The sequence below is a fragment of the Drosophila erecta genome, unplaced genomic scaffold (assembly GCF_003286155.1).
Source record: "Drosophila erecta strain 14021-0224.00,06,07 unplaced genomic scaffold, DereRS2 tig00000021-arrow-pilon, whole genome shotgun sequence".
In the NCBI taxonomy this organism is placed as follows: Eukaryota; Metazoa; Arthropoda; class Insecta; order Diptera; family Drosophilidae; genus Drosophila; species Drosophila erecta.
Window position 1 is genome coordinate 16,577,951 of NW_020825198.1, and position 21,473 is coordinate 16,599,423.

The 21,473-nt window shown below is 45.4% G+C and overlaps 5 protein-coding genes across 7 annotated transcripts in view; 4 read left to right on the forward strand and 1 right to left on the reverse strand.

The window, feature by feature from the left end:
• LOC6546194 (ecdysone-induced protein 74EF) overlaps positions 1–7,513 on the forward strand; it is a 59,487-nt gene extending 51,974 nt beyond the window's left edge. For both annotated transcript variants that reach the window (XM_015158515.2, XM_001972887.3), the window contains 3 exons: positions 1,949–2,320; positions 2,859–3,113; positions 4,960–7,513. In XM_015158515.2, coding sequence (XP_015014001.1) covers positions 1,949–2,320; positions 2,859–3,113; positions 4,960–5,945 — 1,613 coding nt within the window. In that variant the 3' untranslated portion in view covers positions 5,946–7,513. The remainder of the gene's footprint in view (positions 1–1,948; positions 2,321–2,858; positions 3,114–4,959) is intronic.
• Positions 7,514–9,537: 2,024 nt separating this feature from the next.
• Positions 9,538–16,310, forward strand: LOC6546196 (cyclin-T). 2 transcript variants are annotated; one of them, XM_001972888.3, is made up of 4 exons: positions 9,538–10,886; positions 10,963–11,008; positions 11,793–12,388; positions 12,446–16,310. In XM_001972888.3, exons 1-4 carry the CDS (start codon positions 10,310–10,312, stop codon positions 14,518–14,520), a joined length of 3,294 nt encoding a protein of 1,097 aa, XP_001972924.1. In that variant the 5' UTR covers positions 9,538–10,309; the 3' UTR covers positions 14,521–16,310. The 2 variants fall into 2 exon arrangements, with proteins under 2 accessions (XP_001972924.1, XP_026832558.1); XM_026976757.1 differs by lacking the exons at positions 9,538–10,886; positions 10,963–11,008 and adding an exon at positions 11,256–11,269 and having other exon boundaries at positions 12,446–15,492.
• Positions 16,311–16,402: 92 nt separating this feature from the next.
• On the reverse strand, positions 16,403–17,310 carry LOC6546439 (brachyurin). Its single transcript, XM_001972889.3, has one exon. The coding sequence runs from the start codon at positions 17,303–17,305 to the stop codon at positions 16,493–16,495; it is 813 nt and encodes a 270-aa protein (XP_001972925.1). The 5' UTR covers positions 17,306–17,310; the 3' UTR covers positions 16,403–16,492.
• A 689-nt stretch (positions 17,311–17,999) lies between these two features.
• LOC6546440 (brachyurin) lies at positions 18,000–19,123 on the forward strand. Its single transcript, XM_001972890.3, has 3 exons — positions 18,000–18,264; positions 18,322–18,584; positions 18,739–19,123. Exons 1-3 carry the CDS (start codon positions 18,026–18,028, stop codon positions 19,050–19,052), a joined length of 816 nt encoding a protein of 271 aa, XP_001972926.1. The 5' UTR covers positions 18,000–18,025; the 3' UTR covers positions 19,053–19,123.
• A 1,285-nt stretch (positions 19,124–20,408) lies between these two features.
• LOC6546441 (serine protease 1) lies at positions 20,409–21,332 on the forward strand. Its single transcript, XM_001972891.3, has 2 exons — positions 20,409–20,665; positions 20,723–21,332. The coding sequence occupies exons 1-2, from the start codon at positions 20,439–20,441 to the stop codon at positions 21,276–21,278; spliced, it is 783 nt and encodes a 260-aa protein (XP_001972927.1). The 5' UTR covers positions 20,409–20,438; the 3' UTR covers positions 21,279–21,332.
• Positions 21,333–21,473: the final 141 nt, after the last annotated feature.

Sequence of the window (21,473 nt, forward strand, 5' to 3'; positions counted from 1 at the left end):
GGCAAGTGACGGGCATTTCCGACATTTTCACTTCGACAAGCGATTAAAGCGCCAAGTAAATAGAGGGAAATTCTCGCAACGAAGACTTGGCGAAAATAATATTTATAATTTCCGTTAAAAAGCTGCTGCTGTTGCAGCAGCAGGCCAATTGCTGATGGTTGATGGGGCGGGGAGGCGGTGGGTGGTTAACCAATGCAACCGCACAGCTGTTTTGTTGCCGCGCGATTTCCGTCACGACTTTGGCTTTTCATTTCTGTGTGTAAAGTCGCTTTAGCTGCTGCGGCTTTTGAATTTTTTACATATCAAGAAAAAAATATGGCTATATATATTACATATATATGTATATTTTTACATGCTTCTCATTCACCCACAACGAGTGGAGCGGCGGGCGGCAATCAAAACGAGACAACTACGTCGCACAGTGGGCCAAATGACACAAAATGATGCACGTCTCTTGCCAGAAATAACTACAAATATATTTATATATTGTAGATTCTGTTCCTCTTCAAAGCAAAGGGAATGCGAATGCTTACTTTTGCCACTTTCACCTGCGCAGGGATTCCAACTCTATTCCTTGAGGGTAATGATTTATATAGAAAATGGTTAGTTTTACACCGCTCTACAGGCATTATTGCCCAGTGTGCGATATCGGCCGGGCCGCCGTGTATTTAAAAAGCTGTAAAAAGCACTCGCACACAGCGGCAACATGCAATAATGCAGCCAGCAAAGCATAAATTGTAAACTCGTCGCCGTTGCCGACAAGCCTTGACCTGATTTCTCTTCCTCTCTGCTGCCACTCGTCTGGGCTTGTGTGTGTGAGTGCTTTGCGTGCCGTGTGCCGTGTGTGTGTGTGTGTGTGTGTGTGTGTGTGTGAGTATCTGTGAGAGTAAGTGTGCTTGCAAGCTTCATTGCTCCGCTGGCTTTGACGTTTTCCTGCACACTGCAGTTGCCGCGGATTTGATTCGTGTGAGAGTGTGTGTGTGTGTGTGTGTGTGTGTGCGTACCGCTTGACATTCAATGCAATTTTTTTCCCTCTGCTTATTTTCATGCCGCTGCGGCTCGGCTGCTGCTGCATGAAATAAGTGAAAATGCACTTTTACTTTTCAGCTGCAACAACAACGGCCAAAGGAAAGTGAGAAGCTAATTTTTTTGCCTTTCCTCTGGCGTTGTTTTTAACGGTTGCGAGTTCATGGCTCACCAAATTGGGGCATTTCAATTGTTTCGTTTCGTTTCGCTGTATTCGTTTTCCTTTTTACATATTTCGCTCAACATGACATTTCTATGAAATTATGATGCGAATTTTTATATTATTAGCTCGTCGGATTGGCATTTTTGGCAGCTGTGAAGAGGACAGGGGCGTGGCCAAGTGGCTCGGAGGGGGTTGAGGGGGTGAGGGCCCTGCAAGGCATTCCGTGATGGGGCCAAGTATTCGTTTAATTGGAACAGCAACGGCGGCCGGGGATTCGAAAGTACACATTATTCTGGTGATTGAAGCAATCGCAAATTTGAACTGATGTTGCTGAAGGATGCTTAATTATTTGGCTATTACCTTTGTGCATATCTTTCATATATGCTTCATTATGCTCATTAAAGCAATGACTACATTTGAGTGCAGCTAAATTTACCAAAGAATTCGCATTCATTTAACGCATTTAAACCAATTTATGAGACCAGTTCAGTTTATATGTGGGTAATGACAAGTGCATAGATACTTGAGAGATTATATTTACGAAAGCTTGACCACTTTTATCTGTTAAAGCTAATTTAACTATTATGTTATAGCACTTGCAACATAAATTACGAAGCTCAAATAGATACCACAGCTCAATAGACACCACTTTTCACTTGTATGGCATATAAACTTGGCAATGAATGCTTATCTGTATTTACAACCCGTTAACTCAAGGATGCATTTTCAACCACCTCTACCTTTGCTCCTCCATTTCAGACACTGAAATTCCTATTGTCAAACAATCGACGAGTCCGGCCCCGCAGCAGCAACTGCAGCAGCAGCAACACCTGCAGCAGCACCAGCAGCAGCAGCCGCACAACGGGTCCACCTTCACCGGCGCCACCGCTCTGCTCCACATAAAGACGGAGCAGAATGCGCTGCTCACGCCGCTCCAGCTGCAGCAGCAGCAACAGCAGCAGGGTCTACATGGTGCAGCAGGCAATGGTGGCAGCAGCAACGGCAACGGCAACAATGCCCACCAGCAGCAACAGCCGCTGGCCATCCCGCACCGCCCGCTGCTCCACAATCTGCTCAGCGGCGGTGCCATCCACAATCCGCACCACAGAAACTACACGACGGCCACAACAGGTGATTATGCGCAAAGCAAATAATCCTCAGTTCTCAATTCTTAAAAGCAAATTGATCTTAAAGGATGTTCACAACAAACTGTTATAATTTATTCCGAAGCATACATTTTAAAAACTTAAATATTAGATAACACCAAAGAATTGTTGCAAAGATTATATGTTCACTGTACAATTTAAAGCTACAATCGAATATTGCACAATGAAGACGCTTTTGAAGTTGTAACGCTTAAATATGCACAAATATTTGGAATAATTATTTTGCTATTTCAACTTCATTTCAAAGGCGCTAATTAAGATTGTAAATTAAATTAAGCGAATTAAGCTAAATAAGCGAATAGCTTCGCGTGCACTTATAACAATGCCAGTTTGAAGTTGAAAGAGATCTTGTTTTTTCGAGTGCAGTCAGTAGTGAGGCGAGCGTGTCCAGCAGCAAGGTGAACCACTGCACACGCCCTCGACTCGATTCGAGCCATATCGATTGCTAATAGCCCCTTTTTCTTGGCTCGTCCTCGCTCCGCGCGGCTCTATCCCGTTCGCAGGTTCATTTCCGCCCAGTCCCGCGGACAGCGGCGTCTCCGACGTGGACAGCTCCAGTTCCGGCGGCCAGCCCTGCGCCGACGAGCTGAAGGCGCGGCTCGGGATGCCCCCAGCCACCTCGGCGTCGGCAGCGGCCGCGGCAGCAGCGGCGGCGGCGGCAGCGGCGCACCTGCACACGGGCACCTTTCTGCATCCGAATTTATACCAGAACAATGCGGCGAATTCGCTGCGGAACATATGGAATCGCAGTGTTGGGGGTGAGTATCGAGTATGCCTGCGATAAACGCGGCCAATTCCATCCGTGTGCTTAAGTTTAGGGCTAAGTGCGAGATTGCCACCTCAATGTTACGGACAATAAGGCTTAGTCTTCCTAATATCCATATAACTACAATTGGGAAAGGACTCTTAGGCGACATCTTATAGTGACAGTTTCCATTGCAATTTTATTTAAAAATTCCTCTTCAAGGCTTTAGAAAACAGCCTGTTTTCATTACTACTTATCGTTTTAGGAACTCTATAGAAATTTATTCAATGCTTACTATTTAGACAGACTTGCAAATTTGCCCTTAATTGGCAATGAGCTAAAATTAGAGTAAATCACACAATTATTTTGGGGATTCGATCTAAGCTGAGAACGGTTTTATCTCAACCAATTAATCATATGACCTAATGGGGAACTTTGCATATTGCAATCAATTTAAAGTTGGTATAATCTGTTGCATACATAATGCACTCCTAATCCAGCGCACTCTTTTCTACGAAAATGTCAGGCAAGCAAGGCACACACACACACATACATGCGTACAGCACAATCAATTGCAATGCGATTGTGTTGCACTCGCTGTTTTTATGCTCTCTGCCAACTGAGTGCGTGTGTGTGTGTGTGTGAGTGCGCGTTGCTGTATAAAATCTGTGGTCATCGACACATTGCCTTTGCGCAAATTGTGAAGGTCACAACGACAACGACAGCAACAGCAGCAGCAGCAGCGCCAGTGTGGCAATAACGCTGCTCGCGAGAGTGCTCCACTCTCTTCTCCTCCTCCTCCCCTCCCGGAGAGGCGGAGAGAGAGATAGAGAGAAAGAGAGAGAAAGAGTGCCAAGCACCAACGCAAATGCAACAGCAACGCGAACGAGACACACGAGCAACACACGAACAACGCAGCGTGCGTTGCTCTCTGTGCGAAGCGTCTCTGTGTTGGTGAGAGCGTGGCGCTGCTTACTTTTGTTTTTATTCCGATTCAGCCCAGTCTTTCCCCACTCTCTTCCTGTCCCACACCCCTGCGCCCCCTGGCCACACCCCCCCTCTAAAATGGTCCATCGAATCCAAAAACGAATCCGAATCCAAATCCACCGACTGCCAACTGGCTGAGCCGCGAAATTGGGCAACGGCAACGGCAACGCCGGATGTAAAAAAAAATAAACTTACTAAATAGCATACAAAATTATACCTGTGCCACCACACAGGCACAAAAACAGAAACGGTGTGAAATAGTCGCGAGCGATCTGCGATCTGGGTACGATGGGACAGATCGGGTTGCCACCGGGCAGATTCCCCAGGGTATATTACTTCAATTTACTTCTTACTGAGATTTCATTTTCTTAGATATTCCATATTTGGATACTAAGCATCTAACAATAAGCTCAACACCTAAAAGTTTGAATTCAGTAATGACACTTAATCGGGTTAACTGATGAGAATTTGGCTTAATCTCTAAACAATGGGAAATAACTTAGTACGTAGTCTAAAACTATGCTGCAATTGGTGTCCTTTGGATATCACCAAAATCACAGAACTATAACTTTTTAGATAAGCAATAGAAATTAATGCATTTCTTAACAGCGAAAGTTAGTTCCGGAAAAGTTTTAGTTTCAAGACTTTAAATTAAGATTCAAATATGAGTTTTGAATTTTGTTGTGCAGCTTAGTTATATTTTATTTAACATGTTACAACTATGTAGGAATGATATTACTTTTTTAATATGCATGAGGGAATATGAAGTTCTTAATGGAAGTTGGTGGCTTGAGTTAGGGACGTTCACCTGTTGGTTAGCAAGTCCGCTTAATCTCCTGAACTCATTTATATATCTGACTTTGTTCTTGCAGTGCCCGACAACTACTACGGAAGCAGTGGCGCCGGCAGTGGGGGCGCACAACCAGGTGGTCCAGGAAACCCCCAGACGCCGGGCTACCTGACAACGTCCTACTTCAACGCACCTACGGCGGCAACGGCAGCGGCGTCCCAGCGTGGAACCACCATCAACGGCTATCATTCCCTGCACCAGCAGCAGCAGCAGCAGCAACAGCAGTCGCAGCAGCAATCGCAGCAGCAACAGCAACTGGCCCACCAGCAATTGTCGCACCAGCAGCAGCAGACGTTGCACCAGCAACTGTCGCACCAGCAGCAACAGCAACAGCAGCAACACCCGCACTCCCAGCTGAACGGTCCGCATCCGCACTCACATCCGCACTCCCATCCGCATTCGCATCCGCACGCGGGCCAGCACACGCATTCCACAATCGCTGCAGCGGCGGCAGCAGCAGCAGCATCTGTCGTCAGCAGCAGCAGCAGCGCCGTTGCAGCCGCAGCAATGCTGAGCGCCAGTGCAGCGGCAGCGGCAACGGCGGCAGCTGCAGCGGGCGGATCCCAGAGCGTTATCCAACCGGCGACGTCCAGCGTCAGCTACGATCTCTCCTACATGCTGGAGCTGGGCGGCTTCCAGCAGCGGAAGGCGAAGAAGCCGCGCAAGCCGAAGCTGGAGATGGGCGTGAAGCGGCGCAGCCGGGAGGGATCCACCACCTACCTGTGGGAGTTCCTCCTCAAGCTGCTGCAGGATCGCGAGTACTGTCCGCGCTTCATCAAGTGGACGAACCGGGAGAAGGGCGTCTTCAAGCTGGTCGACTCGAAGGCGGTGTCCCGCCTGTGGGGCATGCACAAGAACAAGCCGGACATGAACTACGAGACGATGGGCAGGGCGCTGAGGTACTACTACCAGCGCGGCATACTGGCCAAGGTGGATGGCCAGCGTCTGGTCTACCAGTTCGTGGATGTGCCCAAGGACATCGTGGAGATTGACTGCAATGGTGTGTGAAGTAATGCGGACGAGCGGGACGACGAGGCCTGTAAATATAGTTCGATCCCTGATCCCGGGCGGATCGAGCTGGAATGGCAATAGGTTCTGGGTGGGATATAAATCAACCGGCTAGCGGCAATAGTGGCTGAAGGCCACGCGAGGAAGGGATTTCTTTGTACATGCGTTGAGTTTCTTGGTTAGCCAGCGATAAGCATAGGTTACACATAGCTGATAGTCCCAATACGCGTACATATACTTATATATAGATATATATATATTCACACCCTGTGTCCTGTACCCTATACATACACCCAGCTAAATCGGCGGTAATTAATGATCTATTCATGGGCGTTAGTGTTGTACTTTTAACTGTAGTTTTAACTGTAAACAGTAACTGTAATGAATATTGTTATTATTGGTTATTATTATTATTACTATTACTATTATTACTATTATTAATATTATTATTATTATTGCTATTGCTATGGCGGAAGGACGAAGGACGACCGAATTGATTCATATTGATATTCGATAGATGTGTGTAATATGTAAATGAGTACGAACCCCGATAGCTGCAAGAATTTCTCTATCTCTATTGATCTAATACTAAATCTAAATGTATATGAGTATGTATATGTATATGCCTAGCCTAATGCCCTTTCAACTGTCCCCTAGCCCAACCCGCTGCCCAAGGACGAACCCAGTGCAGAGGATATGGGTCTTCGCAGATATATGTATATATATGCGGATCCGAGCGATCTGCGTGGGTGTCTGTGCTTGGGCTAATTGTTTTTGTTGCTTATTTTATAAAAGAAGAGAGATGGAAATTTATTATTTCATAGTTTTAGCTATTTGTACGATTACGTTTAGGATATTTATTTAAGTGTTTCTCCAGCTACACCCCTGAACTCCCCCCAAACAACAAAAACACACACATCCTAACTGGAGCTAAGAACCCAGCAAACTGGTGGTCTAAACTTTCTTGTAATTATTATTTGATAAGTTTTGTATATTTACAACTTTACAACATCAACAGCAGAAAGCTCACAGGATAATTTCGAAGAAGGCACTCCTTGAGCCATCGTTTAAGCAGTCTTAGAACGCCAAACCAAACTCAACTCTCTCTCGATCTGAAGTTTATTTTTAAAGCATACAGCTTAAAGTCTAACGATTGTATTCTTGTTAACGTCACACTGCCACAAATCGATACAAGCCTTACAAAATGGAACAGATCTGAACATTTAATCGAACAGAACCGAGATACTGACCCATAGTTTCAACAATACTGCAACCGCAATCCTCAATGCAATATACCGACAACTTCTACAACAATTTCCAAACACTGCCCAAAACGTGCAATCTCTTGAAAGGAAACCTTGAATAGGAAAAGAGAATAAAACCAACTCCTAGTTCTTTAATCTATTTCTTAAATAGTTGCGTTCTCTAAGTACCTTTATCTATTATTATTATTATTATTATGTGTACGTGAAGATGAAATCTACAATATATCATTTTGTTTATGATGATTGGTGATTGATGATGCAAATAAACAAAGTGAGTCTTGAGTTCAACTCTGTTCATTGTAATCAATTTTTTATGATTATTTTTTATTTTTTAAATAAAATTATTATTTCAATTTGTGCATGCGTTTTATTTATACCCTGCACAGCAGCAAAACACAAAAACCAAATGAAAAATAGAACGTAAGCAAAGATATGATACAAATATATGGAACCCGCTACAAATTTGGAATCTAGATATACCTCCCATAAAAAGTACATAAAGTTGCATAAGTTACAGTATATTCAAAGTCTATATAGGATAGTCGAGCAGATTGCCGATATTTAAAATCGAGATCACATATTTTAGATAAAGTCCAGTCGGTGTATTTTGTAGTTCTAAGACACAGTATGGCATTTTGACACCATTTCACGAGGTCTCAGTTTATGAGGTTTCCCCCCAGATCATGGATTTATATGTATGTCTATTAATTAACGTTGATAATGCATCTACCATTATTACCTAGCATAAATCAGTTATTAGTTGTTAGGGAATGAATATTTAAATGTTATAAGACCCTAGCTATAAGCACACCTACAAGAAGAGCAGAATCGAACCATATATGCAAAAATCACGAGTCGAGTACAACGAAATCGGTAACCAAGAATCTGAGCCACAACCCGGATAATGCAGCTTTAAATCGAGATAGTACACTTAAATTTCAATCTCCTATTTCCCAGGGAGCTCCCCTTTCACTTCGATAGCCTAAAAACAGTTGGAAACTCCAACTCCAAAGCAAATATACATGCTTAGCACGATAACTGTATATAAACAACTTCTGGACCTCATGATTCCACTCGATTATAAACGTATTTTATATATATACACCAATTATTTGTTAGATTGGATAACCCCGAATGCTGGATAAGACCAACTAAATTAAATGTAATAGAATATCGATGCCGTTTGGGCGAGATTTCTATACTAGGCTAAGACAAGATATCTTTCTATTGGTAACTCAAAAAACGAAACAAACTATATAGCTTTTAAATCGAGCGTGCGATTATTTAAAGGTATTCTATGGCGCTTGAGAATAGTACAGATACGACTATCTCGAAGCGCGGATTGGCCTAGATTTAGATGAATATGTTGAATGCATTAACATTAGCTACGATTAGTTTTGGATTTACTGAGCTAAGTTAAGTTTTTAGCCTGTTTATTTCACTTTCTGTTCAATCTTTGTACATTTGCAAGACACATTTTAAACTGTCTGCGATGAGAAATCAGCTAAAGCCAGCCACAATATATATATAATATATATACTTTAATACTTATGTAGTAAGGAAACGAACGTTGGATCGAAGTCATGGTATGTAGGTGAATTTTATGGATAGAGGAAAGCGCAAGCGAACGGATTAGATTAATTTTTTATAAGAATGCATTACGAAAAACGAAGCAAGAATAACAGTCACAAGCTAGCATAATTATTTACTGTTATGACAACATAAGAGTTTTAAGGTTTTTAGCTAAATTTTGTATATTTTAATCTACAAACCATAAATATATATTATCTGTTTTATAAATAACAATAAAATGTAACCGTGTTTTTATGTCAGATTTTAAATGAGCAAAACTTCATTCCCAAAATGCATTCCTATTTAAACTGTACAGGATTTTTGAATGTCTTTCTTTGTTCTGACAGTATTTTTTATGATTCAGTAAAACATTTCTTGATGTACATATGAACAGTGAAGTCAGCTTATAAGCCAGTATTATTTGTATAGTATTTCTGGTATTTTGGTATTTTATTATCGATAATCTCAATTGGAGTATAAATGACAGCGATTACCCGAATATACGATATTTTTAAATTGAGTTGTATGAAACAAACTAATGTAGACACTGTGAAAAGTAAGTACTTGTTCAGTATTCAGTATTGAATGCTATGTTATATCACGCATTTTTGGAGCAATTACTTCTCGACCATTCAACATAAACGTTATTAATACTTTTTATTTCATTTTTGTACATTTATTTTAGTATTTACAACACAATTCGATAATCGATAACATCAAACGATGGGAAAATGGCGTTGCCACATGTTAGAAATAATATCGATAGCATCGATTTATATCGATGGGGAAAGCCGTTTCCATCTGGCAGCCCTGCCGACGGCCATACTTGAAAATACATTTTTTTCTGCAAAGCTTGTCATTGTCACTGTGTGAATAGAATCTGTGATGCGTTGTGGAATTAAAAACGTGCATTACACGACCCGTAATGGTTAAAGTGCCCGACGCGTCGGCGATTGCAGTGCGAATAACTATGAATTGATACGAAAGTTGCATAACACGTCGCCTGGTGTCGCGGTTAGTGTGTTTTTCGTCTCGTTTCGTTTCCGCCGCAGTCGCAATTTCCAGAAAACCTCACCACACCACACCACCACCACCACGCAAACACACACACAAACAAACACGCAGAGACGCGGCGGCGGAAAAAGTGTGCGGACCGCGGATATAGCCCCTCGTTCCGAACCCAAATTGGAGTCGCCCAAAAACAACGAAATATCGAGTGTGGCGTAGCCAATGTGCTGTGCGATCCCCGCTGCCCCCTCCGTACCGCCGCCACCCCCGCCACAGCAGCAACGCACACGGATACGGACACGGACACCAATACCAGCGCACTCAAGCACGGCCGACAAAGAAAGAGCGCTCTCTCTTCCTCTTTGTACAGTTAGTTCCTACAGCTGAATCAGGCAAAAGGGATTACTAGGTCCATTCCGAGGCGCAGTTTGCATGTGAAACGGAGGAGCCCGCACATCCACACGGAACCCAAACCCCAGATCCCCACCCCCAAGGCACGGATACAGCAAACATACAACCATGAGTCTCCTGGCCACGCCAATGCCCCAGGCGACCACCGCCTCATCCTCTTCATCCGCCTCCGCGGCCACCTCGTCCAGCGGGATACCGCCCAGCGCCAACAACAACCTGCCGTTCGAGAAGGACAAGATCTGGTACTTCAGCAACGATCAGCTGGCCAACTCGCCCAGCAGACGCTGCGGCATCAAGGGCGACGATGAGCTGCAGTACCGCCAGATGACCGCCTATCTGATCCAGGAGATGGGTCAGCGTCTGCAGGTCTCACAGCTATGCATCAACACGGCCATTGTGTACATGCATCGGTTCTACGCCTTCCACTCTTTTACCCACTTTCATCGCAACTCCATGGCGTCGGCGAGCCTTTTTCTAGCCGCCAAGGTGGAGGAGCAACCGCGGAAGCTGGAGCATGTTATTCGGGCCGCCAACAAGTGCCTGCCGCCGACCACCGAGCAGAATTACGCCGAACTCGCCCAAGAGCTTGTGTTCAACGAGAACGTGCTCCTGCAGACGCTCGGCTTCGATGTGGCCATCGATCATCCGCACACGCATGTAGTGCGCACCTGCCAGCTGGTCAAAGGTAGGCACCCACCATCCGACCCAAGCCATGTCCCCTTCACATGTCAGATGGTACTGATTACTGTGGTATATTTTAGCATGCAAGGATCTGGCGCAGACATCGTACTTCTTGGCCTCGAACAGGTATGGCTAGCAATGCGCTACTCTATGGTATAATCCCTCCCAGAGATCGCCTCCAATGGCAAATACGGCTGTGTTATAAGCAGTGTGTGTGTGTGTGTGTATGCGGGTGTGGAGTTGGACCAATCCTCCCCAGAAAGTGGTCAGGTTGTAGAGCATTCGATCCCTGGCTTGTTGAGGCTAAAATTCTTGGGCACTTTTTTACCTGACTAATTCCTCGCTTATAGCTAACAAACCCAGGTATCTGGGTCGAAACAAAAAAAGGTGAGGACCCAAAGTCACAAACCGAACAAGAATACGCGTTCCCTAATCGCAGCAGGCCGCCAGTCTGTACAAATCTCACATCTTAACAAAAAGGCAGTATTTTCCGTGTCCCTCGCGGTAATTATCGTCAGTTGCCTGCAATAACATTGTAATTTGTGTCGGGAAATCCGCCAAATGTTAAGAAAAAGATTTTAATTCCTAGAAAAAGAAAATTGCCTTTTTGGTATATGCGAAGAATTGTAATGAGATCCATTGTAATCCTTTTGCATACCAAAACATATGGACAAAAGATAAATTCACTTTGGTATACCTGCTAGACATAGTCAAAAGATTTTAGAATAATCCTTTTGAACTTAAGTTCGCCAAGATAAAAAGATAAATGCTGGGAACATGCTTAGAACTGAAGACGTAATCTGTATTATAAGTGATGAAATCCCCCTGCACACACTCACCCAACTACATTTTATGTGTAAGACTCTACCAAAAGACTTTCCACTAAATTGACTTAACCATCCTGGCACAGCCTGCATCTGACCTCGATGTGCCTGCAATACCGCCCTACGGTGGTAGCCTGCTTCTGCATTTACCTAGCCTGCAAGTGGTCCCGATGGGAGATCCCCCAGTCGACTGAGGGCAAGCACTGGTTTTACTACGTGGACAAGACGGTCTCGCTGGATTTGCTTAAGCAGCTGACAGATGAGTTCATCGCTATCTATGAGAAGAGCCCTGCCCGTCTGAAGTCTAAGCTTAACTCGATCAAGGCGATCGCCCAGGGAGCCAGCAATCGAACAGCTAACAGCAAGGACAAGCCCAAGGAGGACTGGAAGATCACCGAGATGATGAAGGGTTACCACTCAAACATCACGACGCCACCAGAGCTGTTAAACGGCAACGACAGTCGGGATCGGGAGCGAGATCGTGAACGGGACAGGGAGCGGGAGCGGGATCAGTCGTCACTACTGCCGCCACCAGCTATGGTGCCGCAGCAAAGACGCCAGGATGGCGGCCATCAGCGCTCGTCCTCAGTGGGCGGAGTGCCAGGCAGCAGCTCCTCGTCGTCTTCCTCCAGTCACAAGATGCCAAATTACCCTGGTGGCATGCCGCCCGACGTGCATCCTGGTAAGTTCTCCAACGACTTCGATGAGAAACACGTTTTCTAACATATTCGTATTGCAGATCACAAGTCAAAGCAGCCGGGCTATAACAATCGAATGCCCTCAGGTCACCAGCGTAGTAGTGGCAGTGGACTCGGTTCCTCGGGAAGCGGCAGCCAGCGCAGCAGCTCATCCTCGTCGTCTTCGAGCCAGCAGCCTGGACGACCGTCTATGCCCGTGGACTACCACAAATCCTCGCGCGGCATGCCGCCGGTAGGCGTTAATATGCCACCTCACGGCAGCCACAAGATGACTTCAGGCTCCAAGCCTCAGCAGCCGCAGCAGCAGCCACTGGTTCCTCATCCATCCGCCTCTAATTCCTCTGCATCGGGTATGTCCTCCAAGGATAAATCCCAGAGCAGCAAAATGTATCCGAACGCTCCGCCGCCATACAATAATAGTGCCCCTCCAAATCCGCTGATGTCGCGTGGTGGATATCCTGGCGCTAGCAATGGATCCCAGCCACCGCCTCCGGCCGGATATGGCGGGCATCGCAGCAAATCCGGCTCCACCGTCCATGGCATGCCGCCTTTCGAGCAGCAAATGCCCTATTCCCAGAGCCAGAGCTACGGCCACATGCAGCAGCCAGTGCCTCAGGCTCAACAGCAACAGATGCCTCCGGAGGCATCTCAGCAATCCTTGCAATCCAAGAACTCGCTCTTTAGTCCCGAGTGGTCGGACATAAAAAAGGAGCCTATGTCGCAGTTGCAACCACAGCCTTTCAACGGTTTACTACCCCCTCCTGCGCCACCAGGCCATGATTACAAGCTGAATAGTTATCCGCGCGACAAAGAAAGTCCCAAGAAAGAGCGACTTACGCCCACCAAAAAGGATAAGCACCGTCCGGTCATGCCCCCCATGGGCAGTGGAAGCAGTTCCTCCGGCTCGGGGTCATCAAAGCCGATGCTGCCGCCTCACAAGAAACAGATGCCCCATGGCGGGGACCTGTTACCCAATCCTGGAGAGACCGGCAGCCTAAAACGGCCCAACGAGATCTCGGGAAGTCAATACGGACTTAATAAGTTGGATGAGATGGATAACAGTAATATGCCGCGCGAGAAGCTGCGCAAACTGGACACTTCAACTGGCCTACCAACTTATCCGAGTTATGAGGAGAAGCACACGCCTTTGAATATTTCCAATGGGATCGAGACTACGCCGGATCTGGTGCGCAGTTTGCTGAAGGAGAGTCTGTGTCCATCTAACGCTTCGCTCTTAAAACCGGATGCCTTGACTATGCCCGGTCTAAAACCTCCGGCCGAACTGCTTGAGCCCATGCCCGCACCAGCGACAATCAAGAAAGAACCGGGAATAACTCCCTTGACCAGTTTGGCTGGTGGGCCCGCACCCATGGATCTGGAAGTACCCACCAAGCTGGCCGGAGAGATTAAGGAAGAAGGCAGCAGCAAGTCCGAAAAGAAAAAGAAGAAGGACAAGCACAAGCACAAGGAGAAGGACAAGTCCAAGGACAAGACGGAGAAGGAGGAGCGTAAGAAGCACAAGAAGGACAAGCAGAAGGATCGTACCAGCAGCGGTGGCAGCAAGGACAGTTCTCTAGCCAATGAGCCTCTGAAGATGGTGATCAAGAATCCCAACGGCAGCCTGCAGGCCGGTGCGTCAGCCCCCATTAAGCTTAAGATTAGCAAAAATAAGGTTGAGCCCAATAACTACTCCGCAGCGGCGGGTCTGCCGGGCGCAATCGGATATGGGTTGCCTCCAACTACGGCTACCACCACGTCCGCTTCAACCGGAGGACCTGCTCCTGTTCTGCCTCCCTATGGTGCCGGCGGTGGTGGCTACAGCTCCTCAGGCGGCAGCAGTTCCGGTGGCAGCAGCAAGAAAAAGCACAGCGATCGCGACCGCGACAAGGAGAGCAAAAAGAGCAAGAGCCAAGACTACGCGAAATACAATGGAGCTGGTGGCGGCATCTTTAATCCCCTTGGCGGTGCTGGCGCCGCACCCAATATGTCTGGAGGAATGGGCGCCCCATTGGCCTCTGCTGTACCACCATCCATGCTGTTGGCGCCCACCGGCGCTGTACCTCCCTCGGCCGTAGGGCTTGCACCGCCTCCCATGCCCGTCTACAACAAGAAGTAGTGGTAGCGGTCAGGGGTTACCATTAAGTCGTAATTTTTGATATATGTATAGAACCTCAGTAAGTCCCATTGTAGGCCAGTTGTTAGGATTGTTAGTGAGATGCATTATTGATTTTAGTTAAGCACATTGCTAAAACTCCAAGTTGCGAGTGGAATCGGAAGCGCAGATAGAAGGAGAATGGAGATGGAGGTCGCGTGGAGGGGCTGGACGTGAAAGCAAAACTCAAATCGCGAAAACTTTTGTACAGCATTAATTAATTTATAACTATAATAAATAGCATACATATACGCCCACATACATAAGATTACGGAATAGTTTTAAGTGAATTGTTGGCAATCGAAATCCGCGACACAAGCAAAATATTCATAGAGAACAGCAATGGCCGTCTAGTGTTTAAGTTAGCAAATCAAATACCCGTAACACACACTCTAAGCTGTATATAGCCACTCACAAACACACACTCACACAAATCAAGAGATATATAGTACAGACTTCCGCTTAGCAAATATATTAAATACGGCCCCAACTAAATGCAAGCCAGAGAGAGAGTAAGAACTTCAGAATAATCCCCACAGAGGAGCAAATAGTTGTGGCTAGAGGATAGGGGAGAAGATGGAAAGCCAGCGCTTTGATTCAAAATTGAAGACGCCAAACTACATAATGAATTATTTATCTAATACATAGTTGCTAATCCGAAAATGAATGAAGAAGTTTATTTTTAGTTAGCAAAGTTTTCCTTCCTTTCCGAACGATTGTCCGATTAACCGTGTTTCAATTTAGTTTTCGACACCTAGCAATATATACAGTAGTGTATTTACCATTTTCAATGAAGATAAGTAAAGAGATCTGATTGTTTCAGCGGAGGATATTATGTTTCAAGATCGCCTGGAACGTTGACGTAGCTTTCATTTGTTTTTAATTTATTTTTTAAATAGAATTACGAAACAAATTACCACAAAAAACCAAAACAAAAACAAATAAAAACTCCCAAAACAAAAACGAAATATGCAAACAAAAAAGAAACCCAAAACTACATTTTGGATAAAACAAAAATTGTTGTGCAAGAAAACAAAAAAGTTTTAAAATTATGTAAATGCAAGCAAACTAAGCTAAACGAACGAAAAACTAACAGAAGGCTAAACGAAGAAAAACAAAAGTTAGGCATATGGAAATCTAAGCAAGATCTATATATTCGGGCCGAAAATGAGAATGAAATGAAATTTTATGTAATTTTCGACTAAGGCAAAGGTTAAGCGAACGTTGCGCGTTTTTCAAAACTATTCGTACTCGTATATTCGTATTCGAATTCTCTACTACTGCATTAAGCTGCAAGCATATATAGCTCTAAACACACCACACATCCATACACACACCATCCCACACGGTCGAGAAACGTATACTTTAAGTTGGGGAACCCGAGAAACCCGTTTTTGTAATCGATCGGTCGAATGCGTAATTTGCATCTAAGATTCAGATTTCCCTTTACATACTTATTCTTGGCCCCTTATACCACGCCCACGCCCACACCCACCTCACCCCACGCCCATCCCCGCCCATCGCCCCTCCTAACTTAAGTTTTTGTACATACTTGGAAAGCAAATGGAAAACCCGCCGCTCGGGTGGCGGGCAAGTGTCGGGTTTCATTGGGATTGTTTGGTTGTGCGTTCGAATATGAACTCACTCGTCACTTGCACACCCCACGAGGGCACGAATAAAAATCTTCAAAACCAGGCAAAAATTCTGAACAAAAAACTATAAAAATGAAAAAAATAAACAACAAAAAAATCAGGAAAATTAAATGATACGTGTTTTCTTTGCGGACTTCGGAGGAACTTTTTGTTCCACTTCCGGGGCAAACTTCAGATTCAAGAGTCCAATAATGTATTCTGAGACTGATCAACAGTTCAATTTTATTTATTTATAAAAACCTAACTAAACTGTGTCTCTTACGGACAACAATACAGTCTACAGCTTATTCTTTAGTGTGCACGATGGTGTGGTTAAGGATCCAGTCCAAGTAGCTGCTGATGCGGGTGAACACGGCCGGAAAACCCACTTGACATCCCATAGAAGTTCCAAAAGAGGTGGATCCGATCAGGTAGCTGGAGTTGCCCTGCCTGTAGACCAGCGGACCGCCAGAGTCACCATGGCAGGTGGACTTGCCGCTGGTAGTACTCATGCAGATCATCTTTTCCGACACAGCTCCACTCCAGTACATCCGGCACAGAGCGTGAGGCATTATGGGCATCTCCACGTATCTCAGCACGGGGGAGACTGTTTCGGAGGCATCGCTCTCCCGTCCCCAGCCGGAGGCGAAGGCCCGAATGGACTCGTACGTGGGAAACTCTCCGTTCAGGCGACGCGGGAGACTGGCGGCCCGGATGCGATCAGTGAAACGCACAAAGGTGGGCAATCGAATAAGCGAGATGTCGTTGACCACCGTGCTAGCTATAAAGTTCGAGTGCACTATAATACCCGACTTCGCCACCACGATCCTCTCCTGGCCCTCCTCAGACTCATCACCAATATTTATGGCGCCCAAATGGACCGTTACGGACTCCGCCCCATCCATGCAGTGAGCTGCTGTGATTATCCAGTAATGCGAAATCAAGGTGCCGCCGCACCAGGTGCTCCAGTTCCCGAAGGAGACGTTCAGACCGGCCTGGTAGGGAAACTGACCCACCTCCGCCGGCTCTCCATTGGTGATATAGGGTTCCACATCGGATAGGAGGGGAACCGCCGTACAGGATCCTGCCAGCAGGACACAGATCAAAAGCTTCATCATTTTCTAGGTTCAAAATAACTGAGGCAGCGAGTCTGCTTCATGGTTATATAGGAAATGGTTAAGCTTGCAGCTGGTTATCAATGATAAGGACCTCTTAAACATCAAGCACCCTAGACCAGTGGGATTATTATACCATGGTCGACTAAAAACAAGTCACTTGTATTGGGATCCATTTAGTGAATCACTGCAAGTTAAAACGCACGCACGTGAGGTGGTTATTCATTTTCAGTCTAAGTAGTGCATTCAATTTTAAATCCAGCCAAACTAGCACATGGGGTCACGTAATTACTTACTAATTCCCAGTTCTTGATTGCTTTGATATCAGTACTTAGAATATGCAATTGATAGGTCTTCACTGATATCGCAATCTCCTGTAGATGGAACACCCATTTTTTTGTTTAAAAATAATGTGTAACATACTTTTACTGCCGGTCCCTTAAAGTAATCTTTTATTTAAATTTAAGAGTAAGCAAGCCTTAAAAAAGCAGCTCATTCGGAACAAAGTTCTTTGAATAAGTACTCCTATCGGGGATCCGTGATTAATGAAGGCAAAACATATGTACTTCAAATTATTTCGGCAATCTAGTGGCGTTCCGATGGGTCCGAGGAGATAATTCATAATCAGGCATTACTGCTAGAGATTAACCAATTGAGGGGCCATAAATCCCCATTCAGGTGGATGGACTGCGTCAGTGGTGCGAATAGTTGACTCTGAAAAGCATGCAACTCAGTACGATTTCAGTTTTTCTGCTAATCTTAGTCAAGGGAAGTTCGATCTATTGCCTGGATCTGGGTCATGGGATCGGAGGCCGAATCGCTGGCGGGGAGTTGGCCCGTGCTAATCAGTTTCCCCATCAAGTGGGTCTGAGCATTGAGGAGCCCAACAACATGTTTTGCTGGTGTGGCGCTAGTTTGATCTCCGACCGATATCTGCTAACGGCAGCGCACTGCGTTGAAAAGTGAGTATGCAATGCAGAATGTAGTCAATATACTAGCTGATAACTCGATCAATTCAGGGCGGTAGCTATCACTTACTACTTGGGCGGAGTGCTGCGCCTTGCCCCTCGACAGCTTATTCGAACGAGTAACCCCGATGTGCATCTGCACCCCGGTTGGGATTCCGATTCCTTGGAAAACGACATTGCCCTGGTACGATTACCAGAGGATGCCCTGCTCTGTGATTCCATAAGACCCATCCGGTTGCCAGGAATCTCATCGAGCCGAAACAGCTACGATTATGTTCCGGCTATCACTTCCGGCTGGGGCCGCATGAATGACGGTAAGAACTCACAAAACATTTACTTTCTTTAAGCTTCTTGATTTAACAATTGATAAATAGATTCGTACAAATAGATTTTAAGAGTGCTCTTATAATTACCAGCCTAATTGCGAACCTTTGCACCAAGCTATAGTTTACTAATCTCCACACCCAGAATCTACTGCAATATCCGATACCCTGCGCTATGTTGCCCGCTTTGTGGAATCCAATGAAGACTGTGAATACTCCTACGCTAAGATTAAATCGACGAACATCTGCATGGACACCACGGGAGGGAAGTCCACCTGTACCGGAGACTCTGGAGGCCCTTTGGTCTACAACGATCCTACACAAAATACGGACGTTCTGATCGGCATTACTTCCTATGGCAAAAAGTCGGGCTGCACTAAGGGATACCCATCGGTTTTCACACGCGTCACCGCCTATTTGGACTGGATAGGCGAGGTGAGCGGAGTTCTCTATTCGTAGGATTGGAGGGGACCTCGATGGCTGATCAAACAGTGCTGGGCACTGCAATTAAATTAAATGTTGAGCATTTTAGTTGCGATTATTGCTTTTTTTCGAAGGGGTGGGCGTACCGCGAAAAGCACTTCAAAAAGTGACGCAGTTCGTTTTGTGGGGTGGGGCTATCTTCTTTTGTCTATGATAAGAAAGGCTTTTATGTGGTGCAGCATACTTTTTGGTGGCTTTTAAAAATCGAAATAGATTGTTCAAATAAGAAAAACTATATAACATTCAAAATTAAATTTCGTCACAATGTTGGTATCAGAACCTTCTTTTATGTTGAAGGCACGATCGTCACCAGTTTTAGTTATTTGATATCAGATGTGTTTAGAGACAATTACTTTCCCACAGAACTTCGCATAAACTCAGTGTCACCATAAATGTTGATATGCATACATTTTGAAGAGTGAAATAGTTTGGGAACCTGAAGAGTTGCCAATTTAAAACAACCTTTAAGCTTAAATAATAATTAATATAATTAAATGCTCTTACATCAAGAGTTCTAGGAACTATAAAAGTCTTTAGCCTTTTTCTAATTAATCCAGCGTATTTTTTAAATGCCGAAGAGCTGGTGTTTCTGATATTGAGATCTTATAGTTGTTGTGTAGTGCAACAGTTTTGCTGCATGTAAATTTTCAAACGTGGAAACATCTAGGTTGGCAATTTGCTCTTTTTTTTCAAAAAAGTTAAAACTAATCATTCTTTTATCAAACAAAATTATTTTATGGCAGTAAGGTATAATAAGAATATTTGTGAAAGGAGTACAGGATCGATCCGTACTTTTAACAAGAATTAGCAATTATTATTTTTGTTGATGTTAAGCCCAGACCCACCAGCCCCAATTTCTAAAGTATTTATTTCTTGAGTGAATCCCTTAGCTTTTTGCACTACCACAGTAGATTTTAAGTTCTGCGTGTAGATATAGATCGTTGGTGCGCTTCGTCACTATGTGGACTACCGTCCAAAGTTATCCAAAGACTACTATCCTAACTGCTTCCTTATATTTTATATTAAATTAACTCTAAAAGACCTCACGTAGCCTTATCTTTTGGTTTTTGTTCGATGAAAAAATCCCCAATTTTTCCAATTGTGTTTACTATCTTCGGGCTGAAACAAATTTTGACGATTCATGGTCCCGTATCAGAGAAGTTTCAACAACCAGCGATGCGAAGAGCAGATCAGCTCCCATATCGCTGAACGGCGTACTTTGATAGCCAAGGAGAATACGCCACTTGAACAGGTGCCCTAAGATCAGATAGTGATAGTCCCAATCACTTGATTGGACAGTCGCGGGTATAAAAGCAGATGGCTGAGTTCGAGTGGGATATACTTTCCAAAGGTAGCCCCAACATGAAAGTTCTCATTGTCTTCGCTTTGGCCTTGGCCTACGCTTCCGGATCGGCCTTGCGCTCCCTGGACGGACCTGATGGTCGCATCACCCAAGGCAAGGATGCCCGCGCCGACCAGTTCCCCTACCAGGCTGGACTCTCGCTGAAGATCGGCTCCTCCTCGGCCTGGTGCGGTGGCTCCCTCATCGGACGCGAGTGGATTCTGACTGCCGCTCACTGCACTGACGGGTAAGCTGCCAATGACTTGTACATACATCCTGGCTAACTGTTACCTATTCCCTTCAGCGTTGACTCCGTTGAGGTCTACCTGGGAAGCACTGTTCGCTCCAGCCCCAAGGTCAAGCACCATGTTACCAAGAAGGACATCATCATTCACGCCGACTGGAACAGCCGCACCCTTAGGAACGACATCTCCTTGATCCGCATTCCCCGTGTGGACTACAGCAGTGCCATTCGTAACGTTGAGCTGCCCAGGCGCGAGTCCCGCTACGCTTCCTATGATGGTGATGAGGTTATCGCCTCCGGATGGGGCCGCACTTCCGACTCTGCCAGCGCCGTGGCCGCCCACCTCCAGTACGCCAACCTGCGTGTTATTTCCAACGCCGAGTGCAAGCGCACCTACTCCTCCACCATCCGCGACTCCAACATCTGTGTGTCCACTCCCGCTGGCGTGTCCACCTGCAACGGCGACTCCGGTGGCCCTCTGGTCCTGGCCTCCGACAAGGTCCAAGTCGGTCTTACCTCTTTCGGATCCTCTGCTGGCTGCGAGAAGGAGTACCCCGCCGTCTTCACCCGCGTCACCAGCTACCTGGACTGGATCAAGGATCACACCGGCATCTAAATTTAAGTTGCTGATCTTTGCATTATTAAAAGATGTGTGATTGCGAACATATAAGTCTCGTGTTGTTTGCTTATAAAAAGGGTTCAATCAATATTTGGTCAATTGCGACTAGCTGATTGGTGGCTTAGTCAAATAATAATATTTATCCAAGAACCCAAATTAAACACTAAGATTTTTAAGCAAGCATAAACCAGA